The 12678-nt window shown below is 35.2% G+C and overlaps 1 protein-coding gene across 13 annotated transcripts in view; it reads left to right on the plus strand.

Annotated features, from left to right (window-relative positions):
- Positions 1–12678, plus strand: part of Stxbp5l (syntaxin binding protein 5L) — a 241517-nt gene that overhangs the window by 94204 nt on the left and 134635 nt on the right. For all 13 annotated transcript variants that reach the window (XM_021227995.2, XM_013114406.3, XM_013114408.3 and 10 more), the window contains one exon: positions 6076–6159. In XM_021227995.2, coding sequence (XP_021083654.1) covers positions 6076–6159 — 84 coding nt within the window. The remainder of the gene's footprint in view (positions 1–6075; positions 6160–12678) is intronic.

Below are 12678 nucleotides of genomic sequence, written 5' to 3' on the forward strand. Positions count from 1 at the left end.
CTTGAACATTGTCATGTGAGTAATTGGAAAGGGGCACTTGGAAAGGTAAGAGTGAGAGATCAAGTACCTATGATACTGGTTAATAAACAATTATAATGATGGAGATAAAACAGCTTTGATGGCACTTGTGCTCTTATACTGATACAAGCTATCATACTGATGGTAGTTTAAAGCAGCAACAATTTATTGTATCACAATCCTGTGTGCCAGAAAGCCAACAGCAGCCTTGATGAACTGAATTCCTTTCTAGAAAAGAAGTTGATTTCTTACCTTTTCACAAGCTTCACACATCCTTTGGCTGGTAGTTCCCTTTGTTTTTAGAGCTGAGGATGAACTATATTCGCAGTCTGGTTCCTTGAAGCACTCTTTCTAATCACATGAGGAACTTTCTCCTCTCTTAACTTTATTAGTTTGACCCGTTTGGAAATATAAGGTACCTCTTTGATATCAACATATATCTTAATTATGTACTAGAGGCCTTGTCATGTGAAGGACTGTTTTTATGCTGAGCATCAGACCCAGTGTCTTGTGCGTGCAAATCTTTTGCATGATGTATCATTGCTAAGCACTACACCGCTTGACATTTGGGGCTGTTCTTTACTCTGCCTACATCATCCCAGACGTCGATTACTGATTTATCTTAGCCCAGGGCAACTTAGGATGTCTTTAGAGGAATTTTTATTGCTTTCATCTTTAGAAAAACAGCTAAAATCAGGCTCAAGAACTGTTATAAAGAAACCAATTGCTATCTCTTTGATAAGCCAGTGTCATTATTAGGAAAGAACATTACCCCAGGTTCTTATAAACTAGTTTCTTAGGGTTACCACAACAAATGAACACAGACTGAATGACAACCTCAAACCACAAATATTTAGTTTTTAATAACTCTAAAAGCCAGAAGTCTGAAATCAATGTATTGGTTTGTCCATGTTCTCTCTAAAACCTGACTATCCCAACTTCATAACCCTGTTAGGTGTCAAATGACCCTTTAACAGGTATCTCCCAAGATCACTGTATTAATGAATATTTACATTATGATTAATAACAGTTGCAAAATTACAGTTATTTGGTAGTAATGAAAATAATTTTATGGTTGGGGGTCACCACAACATGAGGAATTATATTAAAGAGCTGTAGTATTAGGAGGGCTGAGATCCACTGCTCTAAAAGTTCTAAGGGACACTTTTTCTTGCCTCTTGTAGCTTAGATATTCTTTGACTTGAGGAAGTATAACTCCAGCTCTGCATCTATCTTCTGCCTGCCTTTTCTGTCCCTTTGTGTCTTCCCCTTATCTAATAAGGTTTCAGCCATTGTATTTAGGACTCTAAGTCTAGGATGATTTCATCTCAAACTTCTTAACTAATTATAAATTTAAAAGGCCTTATTTCAAAAATAAGGCTACATATCGAAGTTTTGAATGAATATGTGACTTTTTACAACATGTTTTTAACTATCACACCTAGGATAGGTAAACATATAAAGACAAGCCTGAGAAAACTGTAACTCTTTTTACCAGCCTCAACTTCCATGAGCCCATCTGAACAGCAGAACCATCATTTTCACTGTCACTTAGAGAAAGGAGGTTCTATTCTATAGGAGGCAGATATTTGTATTCACAAGGGTTCCTGGAGTCATTAACTCAGATCTAAAACCAGAATCAAACCTCAGATATCACTACAATCTAACATCAATACATAAATCTTTCTCTATACAGAAACAGAGTATACACAAAGTAAGTAGAATATTTACAAAATATTCTAGAGGGATGTGTTTAGCAATGATTTCTAAGGGTTTGAACTTGGAGGCTATACAGAAATCAGTTCATTACATAGGGCATGTCTTGGGTTAGAATTCTTTGGTGATGACCTTTGTCATAGTAGTTTGCAGTGATTAATTGTTTGAAGCCTTGACTCAACAGTGGCATATGGTAGCTAGAGATACCAACTATTCCTTCTGGTATAGTATTAAAAAAGGGATTGGATCTTAAGAAACAAAAATTGAGAGTTTTTCTCTAAGTCACCTCCTGGTGCTCTCCAAGAGGCTTCTAAGGATATGTTTCTATTTAGTAAGGCAGAATACTCTGGAAAAGCAGGTAACACATTTACAAAACTAGCTAGTGGCTACCTTTTTTTGGCCTTTGTTGACAATAGGAATTGATGGCAAAGACCCAGTCTCCATAATATTTATGAAGATTAAATATCTAGATTGGTAGAGGCCAGGTGGCAATATTTAACCATCTGTCATCCTGGGTATAAATTACTGTAACAAGCAGCTAGGGTAGGGTGACAATGCATGAATGCCTGGTATTAACTAATATTACATGCCATTTCTAAGGATAAAATTAGGTGGGATGTTTGACTGGGATATTTGATTTGCTTAATCAGAAAAATGTAAAGAGTAGTTTTCTCTTAATATTTATCACCAACATGGAAAAATCGCATCTCATCGATCTTCTAAGTGTAAGTCAAATTTCAGATCCAGAATATAGTGATTGAAAGGGATTCTGTTGCCCTTGAAGAAAGATTTTGAAATATTCTATAAATGGATATGGAATATAAATACATGTAAGAACAATAATGATCACTTGTAAAAGAAAAAATTTAGGACAATTATCTAAAAGGTCAGAGAAGGCATTAATATTGGCAAACCCAAAAAAACAACATTGTGGTCCTCCCATAAGTGGTAAGTTATATAAACTAAGTAACTAGATGGTAAATGAAATATTAGCCCAAGACTAAGCTCAAAGTACACCATCCATCTGCATGAAATATTCCATTTTTTCTTTAAGTGTAATTTGGACAGATATGCTCAGTGATTTGGATTAAGATTCTTTGGTTTCCTGACATTGTAATCAGAGGTAGAGTAGGAAGAAAGAACAAAAGTTCCTGAAACTATCTCTACTTGCTGAGATTATCAAATCCTTTATCTCTGAAGTCACTGCAAAGATTAGGACAAATAGATTGGATGACACAGTGATACAGGGGTAGTAGGCAAGGCTGTGTCCTTTTTGAATTCCATTGTGTGGATTCTGCAAAACTATCTTGGACCAGGTTTAGTTAAGAGAAAAATCACTGTAAAGAGTAAAAAGTAGTATAGGAGGGAGGTAAAGAACATGAAAGTAAAAGAGAAACTACCAGAAGTGTGTAAGTAGGATAAGAAAGGGCTGAATATGATTAAAGAGCATTATATGTATATGAAATATTATAAAGAAACCCCTTCCTACAATTAAAAGCATAAACCAGATATGGTGAAGCACATGCCTGTTCTGTAGAGGTAGAGACAGGAGAATCAGAAGTTCAAGGTCTTGTTGTCTACATAGTTCAAGACCAGCTTGGGGAGAAGCTGTCTCAATTATTTAACTAATTAGTTAAACAAAAGCAGAAAAACAATGAATGAGGCCACGTCATTGGCTTATGCTTATCATCCCAGTACTTTGAGAGACTGGATCAACAAGATCATGAATCCCAGGTCGACATAACAAGACCACACCTCAGTAGAATAAACCATCAAAATGGGAATGAAAAGTCACAAAATATCACAATCAAATTTTCTTCATCCTTGGATGATTATAAAAATCAATATGCTTTCCATATTAACAAAAGAAAAAAACAAAAAAGGAAAGAAGAACTTTGTGAACCTGAAACTGTAAAACTCACATGAAGCTATGAATATATCCTCCTCAATGCTGTTTGTTTTCCCTTTGCACAGAAGTGAGACAAAGATTCCTACCATTTAGAATTGGTTAGTTGTTGGCAATATTAGTAATTTTTCTTTTCATATGTATATATAAAAGTGTAAGTTTCAATTAATATTTATGTGTATCCTGTAATATGTGGAATTTAACAATATTTTTGTTAATTCTTTGATAATTTCATATATTTTGTTCATGTCCATCCCCAACTCCTACCATATTCAACCCCACCCCAATCCATACAACTTCTTGTTTTCTCTCTTTCTCTCTTTTCAAATCCATCTAATCTGCAATCTCCTATTTTCTGCACATTAACCCGTAGCAGCCCTCTGGCTTAATTTTCATATAATACTCAAAGCTTTTCTGATGAGGGGTGAGAGATGAATTATCGATTGGTATAGAAATAAATCATTAGGAGTTGGTTTAATACAAAGTTCACTTAGCAAAATAATAGTGGTAGGCTCTCCCTTAGGGACTATGACTTGTATAGCCAAGTGTCCTTAGCCCCAAAAACCATGCTGGCTATGGATTATATCTCATAGAGAATCTTTCTGGGTCTGGGTTATCTCACTCAGGATGTTTTTTCCCAGTTCTATCCATTTATCTGAATGTTTTATAATTTCATTTTTCTTTATAGCTGAATGATAATAGCATTCTATAAATATATCACATTTTTATGTGTTTCATCAGTTGATGGACATCTAGGCTGTTTCCATTTGCTGGCTATTGTAAGAGCAGCAATGAATATGGATGAGCAAGTGTCTCTGTAGTAAGATATACAGTCCCTTGCATATGTCCATGGGTGATATGGCTAGATCACATGGTAGACCTATTTCTTGCTTTCTAAAAAACCACCATAGTGACCATACCAGTTTACATTTCCACCAGTAGTAAGTTTTCCCTTTCTCCACTTCACATCAGCATTTGTTGTTGTTGATTGGGGGTGCTATTTATTTTATTGTAGCCCTTCTGTTTGGGTTAAGATGAAATCTCAAAATAGTTTTAATTTGCATCTTCATGATGGCTAAAGATATTGAAAACTTTAAAAAGTTTTTTCTTTTATTTTTAATAAATTTAATATAATTACATCATTTCTCCCTTTTCTTCTAAAACCTTCGTTTTAACATTTTAAAAGTAATTCCCTTTAAGTTAGCAAATCAGAAAGCTCGCCATTTTTGTAAAATCAACTTAAACATTATAATGTGCAGTTCTATAACTAAGCATTTGGGTATAAAGTATAGCTTAAAAAATAACTAGGGGCTAGAGCAATAGGTCAGTGGTTGGAGCATTTGTTGCTCTTGAAGATAATCTTGGTTCAGATACCAGCACCCACGTGGCAGCTCACAACTAAGTGTAATGCCAGTTCCAAGGACTCTGACACTCTCCTCTGGCCTCAACAGGCACCAGGCATACATGTGGAGTACACACAATACAGGAAAAATGTACACATGAAAAATAGGATAAGAAAGCCAGGCGTTGGTGGCGCATGCCTTTCATCCCAGCACTCGGAGGCAGAGGCAGGTGGATCTCTGTGAGTTCAAGACCAGCCTGGTCTACAGAGTGAGTTCCAGGACAGCCTCCAAACAATACAGAGAAACCCTGTGTCTAAAAACCAAAAAACAAACAAAAACAAGGATAAGTAAAAATATATTTCCTTGATAATATTTATATTTTACCTGTTTCAAATTCTTTTATTTTAAAAGGAAGACTATTACTTTTCAAATACTTTATATTGATTTAAATATAAACACCAGCATTTTGATAGTTACTTTCCTTATTGCTGCAACAAAATATCTGGCCAAAGCAATTTATGGAATTAAGAGGTTATTTTTATTTGTAGTTGAACGAAATTCTGTCATGATGGAGAAGGCTTACAGACAGAAGTATGATGCTGTAGATCACATTATAAACACAGTCAGGAAGTAAATAGTGATGAATGCTTACACTCAGCAAGCTTTCTTCTGGTTGGGTGGTCTGGAACCCAAGCGCATGGAATGTTCCCACCTACATTTAGAATAGGTCTACTCATCTCAGCTAATCTAATTTAGGAAGTCCCCCACAGACATTTGTCTCCAGGGTGATTTTAGAACTTGTAAAGTTTATGCTGTAGATTACAATTAGCTAATATTAATATGATAGAAAATATGTTTATATTGCAGCAAAGGTTATTGACCCTTTAAAATTTTGTTTTTAATTGCTACATCAACATCTTTGTTTTAAAACAATTTTAAATAGGAAACGTATTTAAGTGCTAGAAAAGGTTGTATAAACTGGACTGTGTTGTGTAACATGTTTTTTCTTTATAGTAGTATCATTACTTTTTATTTGAACACAGTTAAAATTAATATCAGAATTAAGAAAATGGTTATTTTACTGTTTTCCAGCTGTTAATAGGTTATGAAAATGGTACTGTAGTATTCTGGGACTTGAAATCTAAAAGAGCAGAACTGAGAGTTTATTATGATGAGGTAAGTGATTTCTGCTGACATTTTTAAAAAGTTTGGGGACTATGTGTCACTTTTCTACTCTTAAGTTTTGTGCCTTACTAATATTTTTAATCACTGGGAACTACCTGTTCTTTCTTAGTGTTTAATATTCTTTTGTTATTTGTGTAAGTTTCAACTGTTGATTATGTTTGAATGGGAATTCTGCCTTGACAGCCAATTTGGGAGATTATTGCCTATTTTTGGCTTTGTATATATTCTTTTCCTTATGATGTATTCTTGATTTGTCTCATCTCCTTTCTTTTATGTAGGTTCCATACTCACAATTTGCTTCTTGACTTTCGGGTTTCTAAAAGCACGATTCAAACTTCCTAAAAATTATCTTCTTAGAATAATGAAATATTCTGTGCATTAGAACAAATAAATGACAATGAATATCTTGAGGTGAATTTTCTTATATGTAATTGAGACTTAATTAGGTTTCTCCCAGATGACTTTCCAGTTAGACTCTTTTTCTAGGCCTTTAATTATTTTCCCATTTAGAAGAAACTAATATGAAGGCAATGCAACTGATGGAGAAGATGAAAGGGGAAATTATTTCTATATCTTGGAAACAAAGTTGATCATTTATTCCCTTAGATTAGAAGTAAGGTAGGAGCAGGATAAGACAGAAGGAAAGTACAAATAAAAAATCTCTGCCTAGTTAACACCCACTCCTGTATGGGTAGATTGACACATAATTTAAGCGAGCATGGAAATAAACAGAAAAAGAGTAGTCTTTTTCAGAAAAATAGTCTTTTAGTATATTTCTTTTAGAACATTTCTTTTTTTAGACTAGAGGAATAGAAAATATCACCCAATGGACTTATAGTTACATTTGAATATGCAACATTTTCTTTCCTAGCATACCATCACAATTAAAATTTTAAAGTTTTGGTGCCAAAAGATATATTTCATGGACTAGAGAAATGTGTGAATGGTTAAGAGCATGTACTGCTCTTCAACAGTTGGAAACAACTACATGTAACTCAAGGTTATGGAATCTGATTCCCTCTTCTGGTCTCCTCAGGCACTATACTCATGTGCACATACTCACACAAGTATGTATATACATTAATAAAAAGTCAAAACCAAATCTTGCTAAAAATTGTATTTCATGAAATCCACAATTCATTTCTTAATGGTTCTTTCAAACTAATATTTTATCATATATATGAGGTAGTTACATTGCCAACGAGTCCAGAAATTAATTGTGTAGTATCTGGGCAATTTGGTTATGATTGGTGAAAAACAAACATGCAAGTAATACCATGCAATTATGTTCTTCATATGCACTTCCAATACATCTGAATTATAAGGAAAAATGACTCTACGGAGCCAAGCTAGTATTTTGCTGTTGTTAAATACACAGAATGCAAAGATATGATATAAATGTTTCTCCCTTTTTCAAGACTAAGAGCTAGAGATAAATCCAAACACTATTTGACCTATTAGAATTGGAAAAGATCAGATCAATAGGAAACGAAAAGAAAAATACTAAAAATTGTTTTTCTTTGGCTTAAAATGTATAGAAATACAATTTCTGACCTTAAAAAGTAAGCATATTAATAATCCTATAATTGAAATTTCAAATAAAGATTAAAATATTCTGAGTTAATAGAGTATGATTGTATATATAATTTATACATAGAGATTATTTTACATATTAACTTACATTATATATGCACATAATGTGTTATACTACACATTTGTAGTTCCTGATATTCTAATGGAGATAGTTACAAACTTCATTTTACTTCAAAACTTTTCAAACTTTCTTAGCACTTTGTCATATCTAGAAGTTATCTTTAATAAGTATCTAAGATGATTTTATAAATCACATATACTCTTCTCAAGTGGTCTTATCTGTAATTTTTCAAAGCCCGTTTTAAAAATTGTTTCTTTTTGCCATGTGTTGGTGGCACATGCCTTTAATCCCAGCACTTGGGAGGCAGAGGCAGGCGGATCTCTGTGAGTTTGAGGCCAGCCTGACTACAGAGCGAGTTCCAGGACAGCCTCCAAAACAATACAGAGAAACCATGTCTCAAAAAACCAAAACCAAAACCAAAAATTGTTTCTTTTCTTGTTTGTGCCTATTTTATTTATTATGTCTCTTTTTTCCATATTTGATTCATTGAAATTATAGATGCTCAAGTCTGGGACACTGGCACTTACTAGATGTTTTGAGACTAAGGCAAGAAAGCAAGATATGTCACTAGTTTGAGGCTGGCTGAATGACGTACCAAGCCCGTCCCACCTCAAAAAATATCTGTCTTTTGTTGCCTGCTCTAATTTATATTTATCTGTACAGGCTCTCATCTCTAATACTACCTGTATAAGCAATATGCTTAATACTACTAAAAAATCTCTAGCCTTTACCCTCTTAAGATTCATATTTAAATGTCTAGCAATTTAATATGTAAATCTAAATAAATACTACAAGAACTGATTTTATATTCAATTACTAATACTACTTTCTGTGTTCTTTTCCTTTTAAAACCAGTTTGAACGCCCACAGTAATGCTTTCTGTGTCATTCACCTTCGTGTATCATATACAATCAGTTTTTATAGGCTTTTTAATTTTGTATTTCTTATTTTTACCATTCCCTTATTTCCTCTTTGTCCTCATTTAGACATCCACAACTCTATGTTAAATTGCTTGACTGGCTATGAGTCTCTTAACATCTATCTTTCTGTATGTTCTTCACTAATAGATTATCTTCTGAAGATATAATCCGATCATGTGACTCTCTACATCAGGAACTTCAACTGACTCCCAGTTAACAGGGTCTGGAAATTAGAATTAAAACCATGGTGCTTTTTTGAAAAGTACTATTTACTATGTCTTATTAAACAGTTGACACATTTGGGGCATGTTACTCACTTTCTCTTAATGATATAATTTACTTCTTACCTTCAAGATTTTGCTACTGGGTGGGCGGTGGTGGCACATGCCTGTAATGCCAGCACTTGGGAGGCAGAGGCATGCGGACCTCTGTGAGTTTAAGACCAGCTTGGTCTACAAGAGTTAGATGCAGGACAGCCTCCAAAGCCACAGAGAAACCCTGTCTCAAAAAACCGAAATAAATAATCAAACAAACAAATAAATCCAAACAAGACAACAAAAAATAACTTTGTTACTGTATTTGCTTTCTCATTATGAAATCTCTTGTCTCTTTCATATTTCAAAATCCTATTTGTTCTGTAGGCACCAAAAAACTATTTGAGCTATATAACTGTCGCTTGATGAAAAGTCATAGATGAATTTAATTTTTGTTTGGAAATCCAGTATTACATTGAGAAATAATTAGCTTAAGAAATTACTTCCAGCTAGGTGTTGTAGGTTATGCTTCTACTCCCAGGTACTTGGGAAGGTGAGGCAGAAGGATTTCCATAAGTTCAAAGCCAACTAGAGCTACATAGAAAGTTTCAGACCAGCCTAGAATACAGCATGGAATTTTTCTAAATAAATAAATAGATAAATAAATAGGAAAGGATTTCTTCTACAACAGTCATGGCTTTTGTATCTTTTTTCCCCCTTTTTTAAAATTTAAATTAGAAACAAGCTTGTTTTACATGTCAATCCCAGTTCTTTCTCCCTCCCCTCCTCCCCTGCTGCCTACCAACTTCCTATCCTATCCTGTTTCTGCTCCCCAGGGATGGTAAGACCTTCCATGGGAGATATTCAAAGTCTGTCATATCATTTGGAGCAGGGCCTAGACCCTCCCCCGTGTGTCTAGGCTGAGAGATTATCCCTCTATGTGGAGTGGGCTCCCAAAGTCCATTCGTGTATTCGTGTACTAGGGATAAATACTGATCCACTACAAGAGGCCCCATAGATTAACCAGGCCTCCAAATTGACATCCACTTTCACGGGGTCTGGATCAGTCCTATGCTGGTTTCCCAGCTATCAGTCTAGGGTCCATGAGCTCCCCCTTGTTCAGGTCAGCTGTTTCTGTGAGTTCCTCCAGCCTGGTCTCGACCCCTTTGCTTATCACTCCTCCCTCTCTGCAAGTAGATTCCAGAAGTTCAACTCAGTGTTTAGCTGTGGGTGTCTGTTTCTGATTCCATCAGCTACTGCATGAAGGCTCTAGGATGGCATACAATGTAGTTATCAATCTCATTATCAGAGAAGGGCATTTAAGGTAGCCTCTTGATTACTGCTTAGATTGTTAGTTGGGGTCAACTTTGAAGATTCTGGACATTTCCCTAGTGCCAGATTTCTCTTTAAACCTATAATGGCTCCCTCTATTATGGTATCTCTTTTGCTTCTCTCATCTATTCTTCTCCTGACTTGATCTTCCTGCTCTCTCCTGTCCTCCTCTCCCCTTCTCTTTCTACTAACTCCCTCTCCTCTCCCCCTATGCTCCCAATTAGCTCAGGAGATCTTGTCCCTTTCCCCTTCTTTATGGGACCATGTATGTCTCTCTTAGGGTCCTCCTTGTTTCCCAGCATCTCTGGCAGTGTGTATTGTAGGCTGGTATTCCTTTGTTCTATGTCTGAAATTCATATATGAATGAGTACATACCATGTTTGTCTTTTTGTGACTGGGTTACCTCATTCAGGATGGTTTCTTCTAGTGCCATCCATTTGCCTGTGAATTTCAGGATTCTGTTGTTTTTTTTTCTGCAGAGTAGTACTCCATTGTGTAAATGTACCACATTTTCTCCATCCATTCTGCAGGTGAGGGGCATCTAGGTTGCTTCCAGGTTCTGCGATTACAAATAATGCTGCTATGAACATAATTGAACAGATGTCTTTGTTGTATGAATGTGCATCTTTTGGGTATATGTCTAAGAGTGGAATTGCTGGATCTTGTGGTAGACTGATTCCTACTTCCTGAGGAACTCCTCTCATACTGATTTCCAAAGAGGTCTTACAAGTTGCACTCCCACCAGCAATCAATGGAGGAGTGTTCGTCTTTCTCCATATCTTCTCCAGCATAAACTGTCATTGGTGTTTTTTTTATTTTAGCCATTCTGACAGGAGTAAGATGGTATACAGAGTTGTTTTCATTTGCATTTCCCTGATGGCTAAGGATGTTGAGCACTTTTTTATGTGTCTTTCAGTCATTTTAGATTCCTCTATTGAGAATTCTCTATTTAGTTCTGTACCCTACTTTTTAGGTGTTTTGGTGACTAGCTTCTGACACAACTAAGAAAGAGAACTACAGGCCAATATCCCTCATGAACATTGATGCAAAAGTACTCAATAAAATTCTGGCAGATTGAATCCAAGGACATATCACAAAAATCATCCACCATGATCAAGTAGGCTTCATCCCAGGAATGCAGGGATGGTTCAACATATGAAAATCCATCAGTGTAATTTGCCATATAAACAAACTGAGAAAGAAAAATCACATGATCATTTCACTAGATGTTGAAAAAGTCTTTCACAAAATCTGACACCCCTTCATAATGAAGGTCTTGGAGAGATCAGGGATAACAGGAGAATACCTAAACACAATAAAAGCAATATACAGCAAACCAACAGCCAACATCAAAATAAATGGAGAGAAACTCAACACAATTCCTCTAAAATCAGGAACAAGACAAGACTGTCCAGTCTCCATACCTCTTCAATATTGTACTTGAAGTTCTAGCTAGAGCAATAAGACAACAAAAGGGTATCAACAGGATACAAATTAGGAAGGGTATCAACAGGATACAAATTAGGAAGGAAGAGGTCAAACTTTATGTGCAGATGATATGATAGTTTGCATAAGTGATCCAAAAATCTCTACCAGTGAACTCCGACAGCTGATAAACACCTTCAGCAAAGTGACAGGATATAAGATTAACTCAAAAAAATCTGCAGCCCTACTATATACAGACAATAAAAGGGCTGAGAAAGAAATCAGAGAAACATCATCCTTTACAATTGCCACAAACAACATAAAATACCTTGGGGTAACACTAACCAAACAAATGAAAGATCTGTATAGCAAGAACTTTGAGTCTTTAAAGAAATTAAAGAAGATACCAGAAAATGGAAAGATCTCCCACGCTCTTGGATAGGTAGTATCAACATAGTAAAAATGGCAATCTTGCCAAAAGCAATCTACAGATTCAATGCAATCCCCATCAAAATCCCAGCACGATTTTCTTTACTCAGAAAAATCTTTCAATTTGACTTGAGGGTAATATTTTGATTCCATGGGAACTGCATGTTTCTTTTTGTCAGATTGCTATATAGTTTTTAAACTTTTGTCTTCAAGAAAAAGTCACTGTTGATAAAATATGACTAGTATTTTTCTTTCACATTCTTTTGTTTTATATTTTTTTCTTGAATTGATTATTGATGTTTGGTTTCTAGTAAGTCCTTGTTTTGATGGAAAGAATGTGATGTAGCTAAATAAACAAAAATCAAATTCCCTGAGCCCAGTTACCAGCTCCTTAGTTATATACTGTATGACTCCTGATCTCTAAAAAAAGACAGTGCTCTCGTTAGGTTAATTCTTTTAGAGTAGTAGCTAGAATTTTTTTGTCTTCTCCAATGGA

Source organism: Mesocricetus auratus, unplaced genomic scaffold (assembly GCF_017639785.1).
Source record: "Mesocricetus auratus isolate SY011 unplaced genomic scaffold, BCM_Maur_2.0 Super-Scaffold_100008, whole genome shotgun sequence".
Taxonomy (NCBI): Eukaryota; Metazoa; Chordata; class Mammalia; order Rodentia; family Cricetidae; genus Mesocricetus; species Mesocricetus auratus.